The sequence below is a fragment of the Pogoniulus pusillus genome, chromosome 15 (assembly GCF_015220805.1).
Source record: "Pogoniulus pusillus isolate bPogPus1 chromosome 15, bPogPus1.pri, whole genome shotgun sequence".
Lineage (NCBI taxonomy): Eukaryota > Metazoa > Chordata > Aves > Piciformes > Lybiidae > Pogoniulus > Pogoniulus pusillus.
The window spans coordinates 6278729-6300308 of NC_087278.1; the positions used below are offsets into that span (position 1 = coordinate 6278729).

Consider the following 21580-nt stretch of genomic DNA (forward strand, 5'->3'; position numbering starts at 1 on the left):
CTGTCTCACCTGTGCCTTAGCAAAGACCAACCCTGAGTTCCCCAAATCTGTTTTTCAGGAGTTTTTCAAGGTGTGTTACTGCAGAGGGGAGATCGAATCATAGAATCAACCAGGTTGGAAGAGACCTCCAAGATCATCCAGTCCAACCTAGCACCCAGCCCTAGCCAGTCAACTAGACCATGGCACTAAGTGCCTCATCCAGGCTTTGCTTGAACACCTCCCTGGGCAGCCCATTCCAATGTCAATCTCTCTGCCAACAGCTTCCTCCTAACATCCAGCCTATACTTCCCCCGGCACAACTTGAGACTGTGTCCCCTTGTTCTGTTGCTGGTTGTCTGGCAGAAGAGACCAACCCCTACCTGGCTACAGCCTTCCTTCAGGTACTTGTAGACAGCGATGAGGTCCCCCCTGAGCCTCCTCTTCTCCAGGCTAAACACTCCCAGCTCCCTCAGCCTCTCATAGGGTTTGTGCTCCAGGCCTTTCACCAGCTTTGTTGCCCTTCTCTGGACATGTCTTACAATCTCCATTCCACTGAGGCAGGTGTGGAAACCTGTGACAGAGCAGGCTCAGCAATCTCTCCACAGGGACAGAAAGGAGCTTTCTTTGTAGGAAGAGAGTTGGCCACATTCAGTCTGACTGAGCATTTCAAGGGCACTGTGGCTAGAATTTAATATTCATTTCATATTAAAGGTGCTTGCAGGCTTGAGTAAGGACATTTTTATTACTTAAATCTGGAGAGAACACGCTACAGGACTGATAGAGCAGTCGAGTACTAGGCAAGCTGACATGTCGCTGCCATTTCTAATCTCTTTGTTACTACTTCACTCCAATTTAAACATCCTAAAATGCCACATTTCTAGATTGTCTTTTATCCAAACACTTCCAAGATTTGGCAGTACAATACCAAACAAAAACAAGACACTAAAGGAACACACACCACCTTCAAATGTTCATATTCAAATGTAAGTCCTATTTTCTAACATTAACAAAGCAGGAATCCCCTGTCTAACACTGCAAACCACCTCTTTGAGTTTGAAGCGAGTGAGTTGATCACTTGTCCACGCTAGCAGAAAGGCCACCCATAGATAATCATCTGAAAGCAGAACCAATTGCACATTCTCGTAACTGAAAACTGGATGAAGAGGAGAGTTGTACTCATAGTTTCTTCAAATGGTTCCCCCTTGGATTGAGAGTGAAAAATACTATTTGCAGCAGGATACAAAATGGGCTTTTAAAATTACAGCTGCCCAAAAATGGACCAGTGGAGGGGTCTGTGAGCCGCAGAGTGAGGTCTGCGGTCTGTACCACTAGCAGGTGCTTAAAGCCAGTTTTGTTTGGTTCCTTTCAGGTAAGGTGTCCCATCCATATAGACAGCCACATATCCCCCAGACTTTAGATGCAAGGCTTGAGTGCAGCCTTAAAGCAGTGATTCTGAGAGGAACTGCAGCAGCAGCATCTAGTCAGGAGTGTTCTGAGCCTCGATTCAGCACAGCACTTAACTTTGAGCTTGGCTCAAAATGTTTGCAGTGATTTCTTAGATGAAGCATATAAGGCAAAGACCACTGAATGGCAGGAGCCTCTAGAGAACAGAGCAGAGGTTTGGCAGGGCTCAGCTCCATCACACAGGAGTGTAGGACAGAAAGGAGAGAAGAATACCTCACTGAAAGTTAAACCACAGGAATGGCACTATGCTAGTTTGAAGCTTTCTAGAATGTTTTGGTGAGAAGAACTAGATTACAGGCTGTGAAAGGAAAACAAAGGTGATGTCTACTTCACTCATAGGCTTGCTGAGATTTATAAGAACAAGAATCCAAACTTAGATAAGGCACTTCTGCTTGGGGCTGCATTTCTCTCTCTAGCCTCTCTGCTATCTCTCTGATTAATCCACTTTGCTTCCTAACCCCCCTGGCTAAACCTCCATTCTTCCTTGGGACTGGTGTAAGGTTGAGAGGAGTGGGAGAAGGTGGAAGGGCAGTTGGGAGCCCCTCCTGGAGACTCAGGTTTCTGGGAGGGCTGTTGCGTTTCTGTATTACCTTTTACCTTGTATATGTCTGTATACAACTGTATATACTGCAAGTATCTGCTTGTATATTGAGCTAAGCTGTAAACATAAGCTTCATTCACATTTCCAGAGCTGGCTGAGTCTGGTCCGGGTGATTTCCAAGGTGGGGAGTGGGGTAACACTCAAACCATCACAGGCACAAAAGTGCAGAACAAAAAAAATCCCATCCTGGATGCACTAGGGTTAAATCCTCTCTCTGCCAATTTGATTTAATTTTACTTTTAACTATAATTCATTCATTTCTATCAACGACGAAGTCTGCCGTTGTGCCCCCACCCCCGGCCGAGGGAGCCACTAGGCGGCGAGCTGGGCTGGTGTCTCGTCAAAGCGCAGCGCAAACCCAAACCGCAGCGGAGAGGTGAGGAGGAGGAGAGGGGGAGAGGAGGAGGAGAGGGGGAGAGGAGGAGGAGAGGGGGAGAGGAGGAGGAGAGGGGGAGAGGAGGAGGAGAGGGGGAGAGGAGGAGGAGAGGGGGAGAGGAGGAGGAGAGGGGGAGAGGAGGAGGAGAGGGGGAGAGGAGGAGGAGAGGGGGAGAGGAGAGGAGGAGGAGAGGAGGAGAGGAGGAGGAGAGGAGGAGAGGAGGAGGAGAGGAGAAGAGGAGGAGGAGGAGAGGAGAAGAGGAGGAGGAGAGGAGAGGAGAAGGAGAGGAGGAGAGGAGGAGGAGAGGAGAAGGAGAGGAGAAGGAGAGGAGAAGGAGAGGAGAAGGAGAGGAGAAGGAGAGGAGAAGGAGAGGAGGAGACAAGGAGAGGAGGAGAGGAGAAGGAGAGGGGGAGAGGAGAAGGAGAGGGGGAGAGGAGAAGGAGAGGAGAAGGAAAGGAGGAGACAAGGAGAGGAGGAGAGGAAGCTGCTCCACAGTTGCACAGGGAGCCATAGCAACGTGGCAGTTCCTATTTTTAAAAACTTGAAAGATAGTAAGAACATTAAGACTGAGGGGAGAAAAAAGAAAGAAAGAAAGACAAACCAGCACCAAAGCACGTTTCCATCAGCAAGGCAAAAAATGCACGTGTTCCTTACAGGCTCTAGTGATGAAACTGCTTGCAGCTAACCATCGATTTGCAGGTGTGCAAGTCAGAAAATATCCACGGCCTCAACAAGCTGGGCCCTGAAGGAAAGAGGCTATTTCTCACCTTCCCTCTGCTGATCTGCTAAAACAGGGTTTCAAATTCCCTAGGGCACTTTATAGCCTACAGGACCCCGGCTGTATTTCGTGATCGGGGGAAGATGCCGCTGTAGCTGGCACTAGATCTTAGCCAGAGCTGGGTCTGCGCTGCTGCACTGCTTCCTGCAGCCCCACCACAGAGAAAGGATTCTGATTCACTTCTCATGAAAGGCAGAAAGAGCCTGAATGCACAAGTTACAGCATATTGTCACCAACAAGTGAAGTTGCCACGGTATTAGCACTAATTGGACTTGGCTGCAGAGCAAGAGATGTCTCAGAGGGCTGGAAGCAGAACATGGACATTTTCCCATCTGGAAACTGATGGTGCATACCAAAATACATTCCCAGCTGGTGGATTCAGAAGGCCTTTATGAAAGGGTCTGTCCTCTAATCAAAAGATAACCCTTGCCAAAATCCCATCACTTCACTTGAACACTCCCATCCTATTTTAAATGCTGAGAGAATGAAAAATCCAGCTGTCCACACAGAACAAGTGCCTCCTTTCCCTCTCTGACAAAGCCCTGTAGGACCAAGGCATCCTGTGGCACCTGCTGAGGAGCAAGCAATTTTGCTGTCGCCCGCAGCGTACACTCCCTTTGAGAAGCAGGCATCTGCAGTATTCCAACAGTGTGCTAAGCTGGCCCGAGGTTAGACCTTCCCCTGCAAGGCAGTCATGCCTCCCACTGCCCAGCCAGCACTGCATAAGTGCTGGGCAAAGCAAGGAGGACAGTCAGGCTCAGTCAGACCAAGTCCTTCTGCATCAAGCTCCCTTAGAAGCCCACCTGTATGGGAGAGGTTCAGGTCAAGAGCACATTACAAAGCTGCCCTGAGCATCCACCTTCAGAGGGCAAATAAAACAGAGTGAGAGGATGCCAGCACTGCCTCTGAGCTGTGGTGGCACATGGATGAATGGTCCCCTTACCCACTCCTCATTCCCTGGGCAGGCAGTGTGACTAACCAGCAGCCTCAGGGTTACAAACCATTCCCCAGCACCAAGTAGCTACTGAATAACAGGGAGCAACACACACAAGAAAGATGAAATGCAACAGGGGGTGCAAGGCAGAGAGGGTGAAAAAAGCGAGCAATGGCAGTATGCAGGCAGCAGAGAGCGAGGTGATGAGAAACAGGGAAGACAGGGAGGCAAAGAGACCCCAGCAGAGGCAGAGGCCAGCCCTGGCCTCCAGCTGCTGCTGGAGCGGTGACAGGAACAAGCAGCTTTCAGCAGCAGGGATCTGTAAGCCGTCAGCAGTGCTCACGCCACGTGCTGACAGCTAACACCAGCCTGATGGCAGCCGGACACACCAACCAGCAGAACACAAGCAGCTGCTAACAGGGCTCCAGCTTAAAGGCTCCAAAAGGTCAGAAGTTACAGATGCTCCCTCTCCCCCCAGGTTTCTCAAAAGGGCAATTTCTACATTGAGGGGAATATGTCTTTTACACCCTCTCTCCTGCCCTTCCTGGAGTCAAGAAGCAAGTCCCAGCACCATGGAGTACTGGGCTCTAGGGCTGCCAAGTCAGCTGCCAAGCAGGCAGGTGCCACTCCAGAGAAGCCAGAGACCTCGGTGCCGGCCAGTGCTCCTGAGGTTAATTCAACATGAGGTTAATTCAGCATGAGGTTAATCCAAGAGTCCTACAAATGGAGAAAGAGCAACACAAATGGTCCTTTCTCCATTCCCACTCCAAATTCCCTCGCTGCACTATGAGAATGTACATGGTTCACTTGACTAGAGACGAAACAGACTGGCTCAATGGCAGTACCTACAAATGACATTCATTCTCTGTGTGCGGCATGGCAAGTGATAGCTGCTGTGAATGGAGAGGAGAGGACAAGAGGGTGGGTTGGAAGAGGCCCAGGAAAGAAGGGAAGGTGCTGCCTGGGCACTGTCCTTGGCACTGACCTGGGGAAATTATGTCCAGGATGCTATGGGCATGGTGCTGCTCCTGGATATCAGAGTGGCACAATACCCTGAGAGGTGCTGCACCTTTCCAGGTGCACATATAGCCCCTGTGGTCCTGGATATTTGTCCAGTGGTGTTACAAATACTTTTCCTGCTCAGTGATTCAGTGTTCAGCTGCATAAGCCCCAGCATTTCCTAGTTTCCAAAGGGAGACTGTGGCCATGTGAGAGCAGTGCTTGCCCTGGATGTTGCAGGGAAAATAGTTTTGAACCGTTCCTCAAGGCCTCTTTTGCATTTCTTAACTGGTTGGCATGGAAAGCTCCAGAGGCAAGTTAGCATTTTCCCCAGAAGTGAAAGTATCATGTCCAAACAATGCAGCAAGCCAGCCTGCCAGCTGTTTTCACATGTGAGGAACTGGAGGCGCAGAATGGAGCCCAGCTTTGTTCCCCTCTTAATGTATTTCTGTGCAAAGGCAATAGAATTCCACATTTGTACTTCCATTCCAAAGCAAATGCTTCGCTGCACTTTTTATTAAAATGAAATCTGGTCTGTGCAGCCTGGTGTTAAATGAGGGACTATTAAAACCAATCAGTGGAGAACTCATTAGTAACCCAACAACTACAAACCAGTAGTTATGGCCCAGCATTCACAAGCAGCCATGACAACCAGTAGGAAGAACCCAGGTCTCGTTGAAGGCTATAATAAAACCACAGCTTATGTAGCCCAGCTACTGTGAATATCCACACAAAATCACTGAGCTTCTATTCTTCAGATGTGTGCCAGAAATCATATTCTTTTCTCATGACTCATCCCTGAATTCCATTCCCAAGAATGCTCCTGTCATTTAGTTATTTCTTCCCATTTCCAAAATGTAATGAGAAGCACCAATCCCAAGCTCAAGGAAATCTGGCCCATCAATTAAAATAACTAAATAAGCAGAAGGCTGCCTATAAACACATCCACCTCTGCCCACTCACTCCTCAGCAGCCATGGGGAAGGGAGAATAAATGAACTTTACAGAATGTCTAGAAGGTTAGCAACTCTCTTTGAAGGGCTGAGAGGGAAGAACTCGACATCTGAGCATCTCTCCAGAGGAAAATTCTGTTAGAAATCCTCCTCAGTCTTTGTAATCTCAATCTAGTGGAGCGAGCAGAGAGCACAGTGGTTTGCAGGAAGCCCAGAAGCCCAGCCACTAAGACAACTAGAAACGCAGTTCAGTTTTGGGCACCTCAATACAAGAGGGGTGCTGAGGAGCTGGAGAGACTGCAGAAGAGGGTAATGAAGCTGGGGAAGAGCCTGGAGATTTAATCTGAGGAAGAGCAGCTGAAGGAGCTGGGGATGGTCAATGTGAAACAGAGGAGGCTGAAGGGAGACCTCATCACCGCCTACAGCTACCTGAAAGGACATTGTGGAGAGGCTGCTGCTGGTCTCTTCTCACAGGTAATCAGTGATAGAAGGAGAGGGAATGAGACCTCAAGCTGCAACTGGGTAGGTTTAGACTGGATATTAGGAAAAAAAAGTCATGGGAAGAGTGGTCAGGCATTGGAATGGGCTGCCCAGAGAGGTGGTGGAGTCACCAACCCTGGATGTGTTTAAAAGTTGTTTGGATGTGGTGCTTGGGGATAGATGCTTTAGGGCAAACCTTGTAGAGCAGGGATATCAGTTGGACTTGGTGATCCTGTGGGGCTTTTCCAACCAGAATGAATCATGGAATCACAGAAACATCTGACTGGAATATTCCCATCAGATTTCTTTCTGGGGTGATGAAGGAAAAAATGAACAGGTGATTGTGACTAACGAAACAGAGAACTAAAGAGTGTAACTGAACTGAAAAAAAAACATCATTTGGATGTTTGGACTCAAAGTAATCACCTAAGCCTATTATCAGCATAAACTGAGATAAAGCCCTCACTAGAGGAAAAAATCCTCAGGAATCACTCGAAAAGAAAACTAACAATTCTTGTAGAACAAATCTTCCTTGAAGTGTTATTTTGCTACTAGTTAGTTATCTCAGCCATGGGCTCATTTCTAGGACAAAATCTGCAATGTTCAGCAGTCCTGATCACACCTCTGCAGTCCTGGCCTAACACAAAAGAGAATCAGTTTCAAGGCAGACAAGAAACAGAATCACAGAATTAATCAGGTTGGAAAAGACCTTCAAGATCATTGAGTCCAACCTACCACCTAACACCGTCTAATTAACTAAACCACGGCACTAAGTGTCTTATCCAGCCTCTTTTTAAACACCTCCAGGGCAAGCCATTCCAATGCCAACCACTCTTTCTGTGAAGAACTTCTTCCTAACATCCAGCCTAAACCCACCCTGTTGCATCTTGAGGCTGTGTCCTCTTGTTCTGTCCCTGGGTGTCTGGGAGCAGAGACCAACCCCACCTTGCTAAGACCTCTCTTCAGGTAGTTGTAGAGAGGAACAAGGTCTCCCCTGAGCCTCATCTTCTCCAGGCTAAACAGTCCCCAGTTCCCTCAGCCTCTCCTCACAGGGCTGTGTTCCAGCCCCCTCACCAGCCTCATTGCTCTTCTCTGGAACACATTCAAGCACCTCAACATCTTTCTTAAATGGGGGCCAGTTCTGGGCCCCTCTACACAGTACTCCAGGTGTGGCCAATAGTGTGGTCCTGCTGGCCGCACTATTCCTGATTCAGGCCAGGATGCCATTGGCCTTCTTGGCCACCTGGGCACACTGCTGGCTCATGTTCAGCTGTCAACCAGTACCCCCAGGTCCCTCTCAGCCTGGCTGCTCTCCAGCCACTCTGTCCCCAGCCTGTTGCACTGCATGGGGTTGTTGTGGCCAAAGTGCGGTACCTTGGACTTGGATTTGTTAAAACTCATGGCATTGGACTGTGCCAATCTATCCAGCCTGTCTAGGTCCCTCTGCAGAGCCCTCCTGCCCTCTAACAGATAGACACATGCTCCCAACTTGGTGCCAACTGCCAAGTTACTGATGGTGGACTCAATCCCATCATCCAGATCATCAACAAAGATATTAAACAGGATCAGGCCCAGCACTGATCCCTGGGGAACATCTCTAGTGACTGTCTGCCAGCAGGATGTGGCTCCACTCACCAGCACTCTCTGGGCCCAACACAGTTGCTGTGAGACCATTATTAACACGAGAAGACGCAGACCAAACACCTACCTTGGCAAGAAACGGCATTTAGATAACAGCCTGTCTTGTTTCTGTTCTGCTCTTGCAGCCACACTTCAAACAGAACTTTGCACAAGCACTTGCAAAACCAAACTGGACTGTCGATGTGAGAAGGGAGAAAGACAAGGGAAAACTTCACCTTTCTTTCTAAAGCTGAGGAGCCTTCAGTTGATTTTCTCATTACACCTTGATCAGCCACCAATTGATTTCTCATCGAGCAAGGCCATTTCATGTTAGCTGCCTTCATAACCGCTACATTTTGAGAAGGGGAAGGAAAACCAAATCTCAGAAGTGGTCAGGGTTCAAAGGCAGATCTTGGGAAATGACTAATTCACAGTCTTAGCACATAAAGTGCCCCAGCTGAAGCAAATTTTTTCAGCTGGATGTGTCACTCTCCGGTGAATGGGAAAATGGGAAAATTCCTTTATCGCATTGCCTCCCAGCTAGGGATTTGAGGAAAATTGGACCACTTTGGATTAACTTCAAGAGCTTCTGGAACACCAGCTACACGCTGATGTATTATCTGAGGTTGCATTCACCTTGCAGTCTCCCTAGATATCAAACCCACGTACATACATTTCTCTATTCTGTGTAGGCATGCAGAGGAAGAACTGTAAGATGCAGATGGATGAATATAGTATTACCAGGCCCAAGGCAGGACTAAAATTAGTTTTCCAGAATCTTCAGTTCAATCCAGAGAAAGCCAGACCACGTCCCAGACATACAGGGACGGCTGCCTGCTGCACTCCTGCCTGCCATATACAATGCACAAACGCTGTGTGACCTTAGTAAGTGGAAGGGGAAGGTGTGAAGCAGCCAGGTCTGCAGAATCTGTAATATCCCAGATATAAAAATGCATATCAGGAGAGGTTTAAAGCTTAGGACACAGAAAACTCCAGACAGTTCAACGTGACTTAAAGGCATGAACAGAGAATACAGCCGTTCGTCTCTGTAAATTTTGGTTCGGTGAGGTGATCTCGTATCTTCATGTTTCCTCTTTCCACTACTTCTTCCTCTCCACTGCCCTTTCTTGTGTCTTGATTCCAGGCTAAGGCTAAGCATGAAGCCAACACACTGCTACTGAAACTTTGGGTTTGTAAAGGCAGTGGCTGATTTCAGACACCACTAGCTTTTATACATCAGAAGTCATTTCTCTTAAACAGAAATCCAAGCACCTAACTCACTGGAGTCAATACTTTTAACTACCTCGCTCAGGAGTAAGGACAGCATGGGAACATTTGGGGAGGTCAGAACCCCAGACAGGCAGAGCACAGGGCCAGTTCTGTTGGAGGCAAATTGAATATTTGCACTCTGATCACAGAAGCAGCTGCAACACAGTGTAATTATTTCTGAGCTAGCTCAGGTGCCTGCAGCAAACTAGGCAGTGGCAGAACGGAACGTGGCATGGACTAATTGACTCTACGTCTCAGCAAGACTGATGTCAGTACCCAAACTAAGCTGGGTATATCTACACGTGTCTGCAGTCATTCCAGTGAATGCTGTGTACCCAAAGCATACAATGGAGAAGGAACTGCATGATTTGGCCTGTGAAGCTAAGAAGAAAGCTAATACCTTCTAAAGTGACAAGATCTGCTTTCATGTAGCGTGCCCAGGCTTGAGGGCATATCCAGACACTCGAGACTCTGTGAGCTGGGGACTTCTAGACAGTGCAAAGAGAGATTACCTTGGGTCCTTGAAACAGCACAGATCTGAGGGAATTATGTTTTGCATAAGCTCATATGGCATCAACTTAGCAGGAGGTCTCTGCAGAACATTGCATCACCCTTTTTACACGGAGTCCCATGGAAAAGACATGGGGCAATGGGTACAAGCTACTGCTGGGGAGATTCCAACTGGAATCCAGAAGAAGGTTGTTCACCATTAGAACAGTCCCTTTTCTTACCTGTTGAGCATGTTGGACTGGTAAATCCTTTTCTCCTGGGTGTTGTAGCAGCTGCTCTTGGGTTCAGGGATGAAGCTGTGTTCAGACAGCATATCAGAAGCAGCCGTGGTGATTATGGCTATTCCATCCCTCACTCTGGCAGGAAGACCATAGTCCCATTCATCATATGAGACAGAGATGAGCCCGGTGGGGAACTCGGATGGCACTGTGTCTGTATCCCCTGCCACCAGGCTGGGCACGATCCATGTGTAACCATAGCCTGTCAGACCCACAGAGTTGGCCACCTCAAAAATGTAGGTGGCCTCTTCCTTTGTGCAGTAGAGGAGGATAACAGGGCTTTGGAGCTTCTTGAGCTGGTTCTGGATCTTTGAGTCCCCATCGTCCAGGGACATGTCCAACAGGAGGACCTCCTCCAGTTCCCAACCCACAAAACTGTGCTCAATGGTACTCCGGATCTTGTTCACAAAGTCCTGGTAACCAGGGAAGTAAGTAGTGACAATGGAGAAGATGTACCAGTCATATTCTTCCATTATGTTGAGCATGACAGAGGCTTGCTGTTCTATTGATGGGCCAAACTGGAAGAACATGGATGACTCATCCTACAATAAGAAGTCAGAGAGAGGAAAAGAGAGAGAGAAAAAAAAACAAGAACAGGTCAAAAGCAGTAAACACCATTCCTAGTCAACACATTAAGCATGGAGCAGGAAGGCACACAGTTAGAACCTTACACTTCGTGTCCTGGCCACAGCTGAAGAATTTTTAACTTCAAAAAATTTAAGTGAAGCAGTGGGAAGGAAGTAAAAACCTTTTTAGGACCAGCTGTTCTTCCTTTATTTTTAAAGGCAGGTTGCCGAAATGACTTAAATGTTTCAAATGTTAGGCATGATTCTAACAGACAGGGAACAAGTGGTGCACAATTGAGGCCAGAGAAAGAAAATATATACAAAATATTATATGGCTGCAGAAATTACCAGCTAAGATGATCCAGAAAATATCATAACCTTATATGTAGTATAAACAGAATACACAGCATCTTTGGTTTCGATTTGGTTTGGGGTGGTCGATCCGGTTTGAGTATGCAGGCTGAAGTACAACTAGAGGAGGTAAAATCATTGAACACAAATAGCTCTGAGGGATCAACTGCAAGCTCTTATCAAAGCAAGCAGTAGCACAGAATGCTACAGCTGTGAAGGCTCAGTCCCAGAACATCATAAAACATGATAAAATGGAAACGTGAAATTTCTAAATCGTCACAGAGTTTTTGTTCACATCATGGTCCCTCAATTCAAGAAGGATGTTGAGGTGCTGGAACATATCCAGAGAAGGGCAACAAAGCTGGTGAAAGGCCTGGAGCACAAATCCTATGAGGAGAGGTTGAGGGAGCTGGGCCTGTTTAGCCTGGAGAAGAGGAGGCTCAGGGGTGATCTTATTACTGTCTACAGCTACCTGAAGGGACATTGTAGCCAGGTGGGGGGTGGCCTCTTCTCCCAGGCAACCAGCAATAGAACAAGGGGACACAGTCTCAAGTTGTGCCAGGGTAGGTATAGGCTGGATATTAGGAAGAAGTTCTTCCCAGAGAGAGTGATTTCCCATTGGAATGGGCTGCCCAGGGAGGTGGTGGAGGGTCTTCAAGAAAAGACTGGATGAGGCACTTAGTGCCATGGTCTAGTTGATTGGATAGGGCTGGGTGCTAGGGTGGACTGGATGATCTTGGAGGTCTCTTCCAACCTGGTTGATTCTATGATTCTATGGTTTGGAGAAATGGCAGGTCACTACTTCTCTTGGTATTGCTTTCATATCCTTCTACCCACAGCAGGTTCATCTTTGCAAGCATGAGAATTCACACCATTTTATAACCTCCAAAACTCCATGAGAGTTCTGCACAGGTCTCAGCTCTCCAATGGTATAATGCAAGCCTTTTGCATCTTGGGTTTTCATGAGACATCAGGCTTTCAGTTTGGACACATCCAGTAAAATCCAAATCCCTACTTTTGCCAAATGTGTGATGGAAAGAAATGGAGAAAGCATTTCCAAGTGTGCTTTCCTATGAATTGATCTTCTACCTTTTAAAATCAGCCACAGACTCCCACTGACTTGAGTAGAGTGGGAGTGGATCACAAACAAGCAAACAAACAAACAAAGGCAGAATTAAATGATAACTCTCTACAGAGAGTCCCATTACAATAAGGAAGTTCTCCAAATCAAATGATCACTTCTGGAAACAAGACAGCAGCTCTGCCTTCTCTCAGTAAGCAAGAAGAGCTGAACCAGAGAACCTAAAGAAGGTGGTCAGCAGTTTTAGATCTGGGGAACCTCAGTGCGCAAATACCTGAAGATATTCACATTTAGAACATCTCTCTAGCAAATTCACTCTGCCACAGCCTGGCAGACAAAGCTGCTTTTCAGGAGAGATGACAGTTAATCATCCATCCATCTATCCCTCCTTTTTTTACACATGATTTTAATTACCTGTAGAAATTTTCTTTATTCACAAAATGACCATAGCACAGCAAATGCAGAATAAAACTCTGATCCTGCACCCATCCTGAAGCTGGGTTTGTTCTTTCTTTCCTAAGCTCCCTATGGGTCATATCCTATAGAGAAGAGTCTTTGCTCCCAGATCCCTATGTCTCTCTTCTGAAGATTGGTGGTTACACCATGTGCACTTCCTCCACATAGCTCACCACCCACTTGTGAAATTACTGCTAGGCATGGATTTTTGCTTACTGGAAAAATATAGGTACAGGGTAAGAAAAAAAAAAGCAATAAAGAAAAAATAAAGAAAAAAGATAAACAAATCAATAGAGAAAACAATAAAGAAAAATAAAGAAAAAAGGAAATAGAGGAGAGAGGGGAGGGGGGAAAGAAAAATAAGGAAAAAAATAAAATGCAAAAGAGAAAAAAAAAAGAAAAAAATAATAAGGAGAAAGGAAGAAAGAAATGGGGGGGAGGGGGAGAAAAAGAAAACAGCAACAAATTGGAGACTAACTAAAAAAAACCCAACACCAAACCCAGGAGCTACACAGGAGCCTCTCAGTTTGTGGCAAACGTTCATACTTCCTATCACTGGAATTCATCCCCTTCTCCCAGAATTGTGCTGAAGAACAGAACTTACTCCTTCAATGAAGAGATACTTTTTTTTTCTTTAAAGCTTATGGAAAAAAATCCAGAAATCCCAAAGAAAGCCTACATGATTGCCACAGCATGTCAGAGTTTGAAGACAGCCTGAGGAAGCAGCTCCAATACCCATCATTACAGCATGCCTCTGAAAGCCACTTGTACCAGACTGAACATTACTGTGGAGCCTCAGCCTTGCCATTAGCAGGCAATACCAGGAAAAGGCAAGACAGCTACATAGATAAGGAGCATCAGTTTTGATATTGAAATCAACAAAAGCTTTTCTATCCTTACATGTAAGACCCTGTGAACTGACTGCAAATTTCCACAGTTTCTAGCTGGGAGTCCAAGACATTTTGCATTTTGGGAATGTTCGACCACACGCACAAGTGCACAGCTCAACTGTTGGAGGAAATTCAGCCCCAAAGAGAAAAGAGATTCTGATTCTTGACTAACCAGAGTGTATCAGAACATCAGAAATCAATACAGCAAATCTATAGCTTTAGCACAACTGTCATGGGTTGAGTTGAATCTGCTGATGATACTCAATACCACGCTGCTATCGTGCCAGCTTCAATATGAAAGTGCTGGCTGAGGCAAAGTCTGTTAGGGCTTGAAGTTTAGGTCATAAAGTGAGAGGCTTCTGGTTGCTGCTTCTGGTTTTTGGGGGTTGGAGTGTTGGTCTTTTCCACTGCACTGTGCTGCTGCTTCTACATTTTGCTGCACCTTTCTGCAAACAGACTAAGGTAGTTGTGCACCGTATCACTTCCATTAAAACTCTTTATCTCAACTCAGAGGGTTTGGGGGGGTTTTGTGTTACTTTCCATCCCAGTTGTGGGGGAAGAGAGGGAGAATTATGAGAGTAGCCTGTGTTAACCCAGGACAACAACCCAGCTAAGCAACTCCTCTCCACCAAGAAATCTAAGAACCCCTCCTTAAATCAAATTCTTGACTAAGTGTTTGCATCTTTATTAAGAGAAGCAGTATAAAGAGGTAACTTCTATTCAAACTGAGAACATTTAAGAGGCTCGAGCCAGTCTAGCTTTTGGCTTGCCAAGATGTCTCTTGGCACTTAGTCACTCCACTACTTGGGCTAGCCAAATGATTTTCATTCCCTAACCAACTCAGCACTCCGAAAAGAAAGAAGCAAGGGACGAAGGACAGCCACGGCGTAGAAGAAAGTGTCCCTCCTAATAAATCAAGAGAATTGCTGATAGAGCTGGATGGGAATCTCAGTAAGTACCTTTTGAGGCACAAAAAGCATATTAAGAAATACAGCCCAGAGCCACAATTTCTTTCCACTCCTTATTTAACACACCTGATGATAGGTCAGGCAAAAAGAGAAAGACCTAAACTGACAGAACCACAGGGCTACCAGAGCAGGAATTTGACCCAGCTGTGGTGTTACAGTGAAAGGTTTTAGAGAAAGAGACAGGGGCATGGGGGTAGGTAACTGTTTTTGCACATATGTACCCTATATAAATATTACTGCTTTATTACCATTGGAAACAAACAAACCAAAAAAAGGAATATTTTATCCCTCTGGACGTGTAAGGTTTTACAAAGCATCACAAGCTCCTCTTTTCCTTCTGCAGAAATTTCATGCTCTCTTTTTCACCTTGGCACAGTCAAAACACGGTTCAGCACTGCCACTGGGAGACAGATTTAAGATTGGGATAAGGAGAGGCCGAGTTCAAAGCAGAAGCAGCCCCTTACCTACACATCATCCATGTGAAGTACAGTCCCCTGGCTGAGGGGTAAAGCTTGCCTTTCTCCCACAGCCCTTTCATCTCCAAGCCCAGGCTTCGCATGGCTGCAAGAGGCAGGAAGATGCTGCAGGCTGTCATTCACTCGGTCTGAAAGAGCAGAAGCTCCACTACGGGATCTTAATACCTCCAGAGGTCCTAATACTCCTGCGCTGGCACCCTGCAGCCAGGAAGCTGTAGCTCGCTGAGCCAGAGCCGATCAATCCACGCAGCACCGCTCCCCAGCTAACAGATGGCTTCCCACGGGAAACCTGCTCCGAGTTTGCTGCCACTGGGACAGGAAAAGCTCCCTCCTCCTGCTCGCTTAACCTCTCCCCTAAGGAGGCTGCGTTGCACCTGGTGAAAGTTCAAAAGCACTCATCACGAAGCCTTCCTTTGGAGACTGGTGGCTGCCTCCTAGGTGGGTGGAAGAGGATGTGTGGAGGTGGCACAAGGTTCGGAGAGCAACCACATTGCTACCCGTTCCAAGCTGTCCACAGACTTCAGCGCCGCAGGGGCAGGGGCAGGGCCAGGGCTGATCCCCCACACACTCTGCCTGCAGGCCCCTGGGAAGGCTGCAGGTGACTCCTCCAAGAGCCCTCCTGCAGCTGCACCAGTTGAAACCAATTACTGCCATTTAACGAACCATTTACCTCAGCTGTGGCAGGAGAGGTCCCCAGGGTGCTTTTCTCACAAGTTCCTTCCTAACAGCCTCTCTGGATTCCCCAGACAAGCCAAAGCAATTACTGCCTTACAAACAACATCCTACTACCCAAACCAGAGCTGTTTCTTGCCATGGAGCAGAAGTAAGGACACCCCCAAAGCTGAGGAACACAGGATCTTCAAAACACAGTGCAGTGGGACAGTCACCTGGGAGAAGGAGAGAGCTTCCACCAGGCCTTCGCCTAGCTGCTGGCTCGGGGAGGGAGAAGATCTGCGTTAGGGGTTCCTCTGTGCGACCTCCTCTGAGCGCAGCCCGGTTCTGGGCACCGCTCTCCCGGTTCTGGGCACCATCCTCCCGGTTCTGGGCACCGCTCTCCCGGTTCTGGGCACCATCCTCCCGGTTCTGGGCACCGCTCTCCCGGTTCTGGGCACCGCTCTCCCGGTTCTGGGCACCATCCTCCCGGTTCTGGGCCCTGAACAGGTGGTTCTGGTGACCTCACTGCTGTCTGCCGCTACCTGAAGGGAGGCTGTAGGCAGGTGAGGGTTGGGCTCTTCTGCCAGGCAAGCAGCAACAGAACAAGGGGACACAGTCTCAAGTTGTGCCAGGGGAGGTCCAGGCTGGATGTTAGGAGGAAGTTGTTGGCAGAGAGTGTGATTGGCATTGGAATGGGCTGCCCAGGGAGGTGGTGGAGTCACCATCCCTGGAGGTGTTGAAGCACTTAGTGCCATGGTCTGGTTGACTGGACAGGGCTGGGTGCTAGGTTGGACTGGATGATCTTGGAGGTCTCTTCCAACCTGGTTGATTCTATGATTCTACGGTGCAAGTTTCGTTAGCTCCAGCCCAAGTGGCAGGCCCCACAGGTGCCAGGCATGTGAAAGCACACACAAGGAACACGAGTCCCAAGAGCATGTGTTGTCTTCTGAGACTGGGGGAAAAAGCCATGTTTTTGGCAAAATGTCTTAGGCTGCCATCTCCACATGGCTGCAGGAGAAACACCATTTGTGTTCTGCTGGGAGCAGCCCCTCTTTGAAAGGCTGTTGGGGTTAGAATATTTCTTACCCCATTTGCTGATGCATTAAGACTCCTGTGCAACCAGACTCTAAAAACTGAGGTCTGTCCTGCCCTTCCTTCCTGGTTTGCTAAAGGGATCTGTGAGACTTTCTATTGTCTCAAACAAGTTGTGGCAATACCTGACCTCAGTACACAAGGCAATGGCTTTTGATGGCACTCAGTGGCTCTCAATGACTCTGGTGCTACTGGTCAGAACTCTTCCTGTAGGTGGCTTAACAATGGGCAAAGAACTTCTGCACTGGTGGAATTCTGTCCTTTCCTTGCTCTAAACCACTGCAACTGCACCTTGGAAAGATCTGCGACAGGCATTGGGCTGGAGGAGCCTTGTGCAAACCAGCACAGCCTCCATTTGAGAACTGGGAAGGGCAGCCCATGCCTGAAGGGTATGGAAGGACTGAAATCTCCTGGGCCCACACTGTTGCATCTATCACAGAGGTCACTGCTGGATGTATATTTGCCACTAAAGAACTTGGACTAATCCTGTGAAGATGTCACTGGATCCAAGGGTGGATCCAGTTTCTCTGTTACTTCTCTCCCTCCCTCTCTCTTCTCTCCCTTTTCCTCCTGTTTCCTTCTCCCTTTAGACACAAGTGACCAAGAGCTTTCTCAAAAGGCTTTTTGGATCACATAACCATAACTCCTCAGCCCTTTGGAGTCCATTCACCTTAAGTAACTCCAAGAGAATTCTTGAATCTGGTGTGACCTCCCCACTGCCCAGGGCTGGATCAGGAAATCAGGTCATGATAGGATCCTGTTATATCCTGACGACTCAGGCCACTACCCCTTTTCAAAGCCCCCTTCTCATTTCCCTGATATAGAAGAAAAAACTGTTCCTGTGTCTCCAATACACACTTGATTTGCAAAATTTCCTTGCAGACAAATCACACAGAGCTGCCTCTTGTTTAGTCTTGGGCCCTGCCTACCACATATTTTGTGGAGACAAAGTGGAGTGAGCAAGCACCAAATAACTCCTGGGAAAGCACAGACCTTAATTTCCCTTCCTGTGTTTTTCTTCTCTTCAAAAGTGAGCCACCACTGCGTACCTATTTGTCACAGTCCTGGTGGGATACCTGATTCAGTGGGAGTTTTATTGTTAGTGATGGAAAATGCCACAACAGTTCAAAGACTTATAATTAAATTTTCTACATTTCTGAGGCCAGTTTGTTATAATGGATCTGACAAGAAATCAGGATCTTTGCTGCTTAAGTGTTTATTTACTCCTAGTTATTCTTACCACAAATGCATCACTGCCTCAGGCAAGCCTGCAGTCAGGATCTTCTGCCTGCTTATATTTCTGCCCCACCTCCCCCCCTCGACATGTAATTTTTTTATCTGGTTTTCAGCGATCCAATGCAATAAAACTCTTTACCATTAAATGCTGCTTCATCCTGTGCAAGTCCTTTCCCTGAGTGCTTGCAGTAGAAACTATGAGAGCACAGTGACATTAGAGCCCTGGCACAACATTCCTGTGGTGGGACTGGCATCTAGAAGAGCATCTCTGTGTCTCTCACTCACATACTTGTTCACATTTCCATAAACACACAGCACAACCTATTCAAAGTAAGGTTGGAGTACATCAATATCCTAGGCCTAATTGATATTAGTTAGTAGGATTTAAAACCCTTCCTCTCTTACTGGAACTGGCTCCTTAGGATATTACAGATTTGGGCTTGTACAGCAGATGGAGCAGATGACCTCCTGCAATCCTTCCCCAGTGCTCTGATTCACTGATGAGTGGCTCATGCTTGGTGAAAATCCTCAGAGCTGCCCTGGGAACGTGCCATCAGTGGGCAGTTCACATTCATTAGATGCAGAAGCGTGGTTTATGTAACCACAGCAGTTACCAGTTCCCTCCCTTGTGCTCATCATAACTACTGAATGTTGCTAGCATTACTTGACAGAAGGATACACAGCTTAGAGAAGTGACTACAGAAGTTGGTGAATAAGTGAAAGGGAAAAACCAGGTTCAGAGTCCCTACTGATGGAAAGGTGGGTAGCACATCCTGTGATAAATGAGTGGGGGGCTGTAAAATCCCTCTCTTTCAGAAGTGCCTGTTGCTGTTCTCATTCTCCCTGCTAAGCAGGGCATGCAAGTGACCAAGAAAGCAGGTACGGACCTAGCAATCAGGAGAACAATTGTTCACTCTGTAGGTCTTCTCTGGAAGCTACAATCCCTGGTGACTATTGAGAACAACTGCATTATGAAGTCTATAGAGTTGCTGGAACAGCTCTGGTAAATGGTAACAAATGTACCAAGACTCACAAGTACAATGACATTACCTACACATATAAGTAATCATCATATACAGAGATCCCAGTCATGGCTTGGCCACTGATCTCTCTGTAGCTGCAGAAACATCTGCTGCAGACCCCTGGCCCAGGGACAAGTGTCTAAGTGCTCCAGCACCAAGGAATTCCTGAGAGCTGCAACACAAAGTTCTCTGATGAAAGATGACTCAAAGGCTGAAAAAAAGCTGATTTCCACTTTTCACTTAAGAGTCTACAGAAATCACTCCTTCTAAGCATTTTCCAACAGAGGAAACCAGAAGATACCCTAAATTCTCTAATCTTCATTTTGGGAGCATTTCACTCCATACCACATGCAGCTGATAGAAAAGACGAAAGAATGAAACACACCAGGGCCATTGTATGATTTATAGGACTGAGAGAAAGATCTCAGGAGTTGTTTGTCCTTGGAGAGTGCACCATTTGTGAGTTTTACACACAGCTGTTAGTCAAAGCAGGCCAGTATATGCTGTTATGCCACACCAGCTTCTCAGAGCGTCGCATATGGATGCCAGCAGCTTTTCATGAAGGGGAAAAGACAATTAGCAAGCTGCCAGGATAAACAGTTTTCACACCAGGCTTGCTGCATTTCCATTTTCACCTCTGTATGTGTGTGTTCCCTTGTTTGATGAGCTTACACAAATGGTCCATGGTTTGATGAGCTTACACACCACTGGTCACTCTGGGTAGATTCTGCCTACCAGGTGCTATGCTGGCAGTCTGGACAGTGCAGGCCTAGCTTCCCTGTCTGGACTCGGACAAGCCCACTAGGAAGGCTTAATATCCTGACATTGCCAGCCCAAAACAGCTAGAGGAAAGTCAAAGTGCTCCATTACTCATCCATCCAATTACATCATCGTGTTTGCCTGAGCCTTCTTTTCTGGCTGTCTTACCCTCCAGACTAAGGACTGAATTTTGACTATTAGCTGAATGGGATGTCACTGATATAGCCATATTAATCAACAGCAATCATAAAACTACCCAGCACTCTTTTTAAAAGTCCTGTTACAGTATTTGGCAAGAAGTCATTGAATAAATTTCTCCATCAGCTATCCAGGGTGAAATACTAGTTCTTGTTATAAATTCTAAATTAACTGCTCTTACATTTCATCAAGTATGCCTTTGGTCTCTTATTATGAGCAAACCTTATTAGGAGATGAGTCTTCAAATGTTCACAGACTCTATTTAGATAAGCCCTAGAAGTTCAGCTTTGCACCCAATGTCCTCTGAGCCTTTCAGGAGCTGAAGATCTCTTGCTGTGGTCCAGCTGTGGACAAGTCAGAGTGTGTCTGTAAGGGCCTCCATTCCCCTTCTGTCTTACGAAGCAGTGACACCCCCTTTCAAATTCTGCACTGCTTAAGCATTAGCTTTCTCTGGACATGGCTGTTAGTTGCTCTGCACCCTAACACCTAGCACCTGCAGTCCTGATGGGGCAAAGGTCTACTCAGCCTTTGTGGACAGAGTGAAGTTGACTGTGCCCATGCTCTCAGCTTGTCAGATCACAACTGAAGCAAAGCAGTCAGTTAAAGGTAATTTTGTACCGAGGTTTAATCTTTTCATAGAGGCTGGCCTTATTAACCAGTTTAGATAGTTTTCAATGCATTGATATAGCTTACATAGCCTCTGGATCAGAGCTAGCTTGTCTCAGAGTACAAGTGGTTGAGCAGCTGAAGGCAAAGTCTGTGTAGATGTGCCCTATACTTTCCTTAAGGCAAGAAGCAGTAAAATGCTGCAGCCTCATCTCTTCTGCCCAGCAGTAAATCAGCTGTGCTTCTACTCAAAAGCAAACATCGTTTAAAAACCACCCACAAGCCTTACGTAAAATGGGAGTGATCTCTAGCAAGGGGACAAGCCCAAAGGGAGGGCTGAGAGCTGACATGATTACACAGACTCCAGATGTCCCACTGTCCCATACCTGGCTGCCTCTTCTCTAGGAGGGTCAAATTTGATGCTTGGTCCCAGCAGAGTTTCCCCAGAAACCACACACAATCAGTGCAGCCACAGCCATAACCTCCTCGCAGCCAGCACTGGCAGTAGGCAGGGTCCCTCATTGGTCTCTTCAGCCCATTGCTCCCTGCAACTGTGAAGGCTGGGGCTTGGTCTCACCACCCTCACCCCAAAGCAGCACTCATCCCCTAACAGCCTGCTGGAACTCCAGAGATGCTCAAGAAGAGGAGCAGGGCTGATGGATCATCCACTTGGACCTTGTTTCAGGTAGGGAGGCACGAGTCAGGTCAAGATTTCTCTTCAGCTTGCCCCCCCAGGCCTCCTTCTCCTGCTCCTTGGTGCTGCTTTGTTATGTGCTGTGAGAGGAAGAAGTGAAGCATATGTGCTGCCTTCTTTGCTTCTCTGTACTCACACTGCTCATTCAGTTCCACAAGAACTGCCAGCCCAGGTCACTTGCTTCCTGCCAGGAAAGGGCCACAAAACTGAGAAAGAAGGGATCCTGCCTTTCCTTCTCCTCAGCCTAGGACTAAGCATTCAGCCATTTCATACTCAGCTTCCTGACACCAT

At 47.2% G+C, this 21580-nt stretch overlaps 1 protein-coding gene across 8 annotated transcripts in view; it reads right to left on the reverse strand.

The window, feature by feature from the left end:
* GRIN2B (glutamate ionotropic receptor NMDA type subunit 2B) overlaps positions 1-21580 on the reverse strand; it is a 332222-nt gene that overhangs the window by 132141 nt on the left and 178501 nt on the right. For 7 of the 8 annotated variants that reach the window (XM_064155083.1, XM_064155084.1, XM_064155085.1 and 4 more), the window contains one exon: positions 10184-10782. In XM_064155083.1, the coding sequence (XP_064011153.1) occupies positions 10184-10782 (599 nt within the window). Of the gene's footprint in view, positions 1-10179; positions 10783-21580 lie in introns of those variants that run through there. The other variant, XM_064155089.1, reaches the window with a different exon arrangement.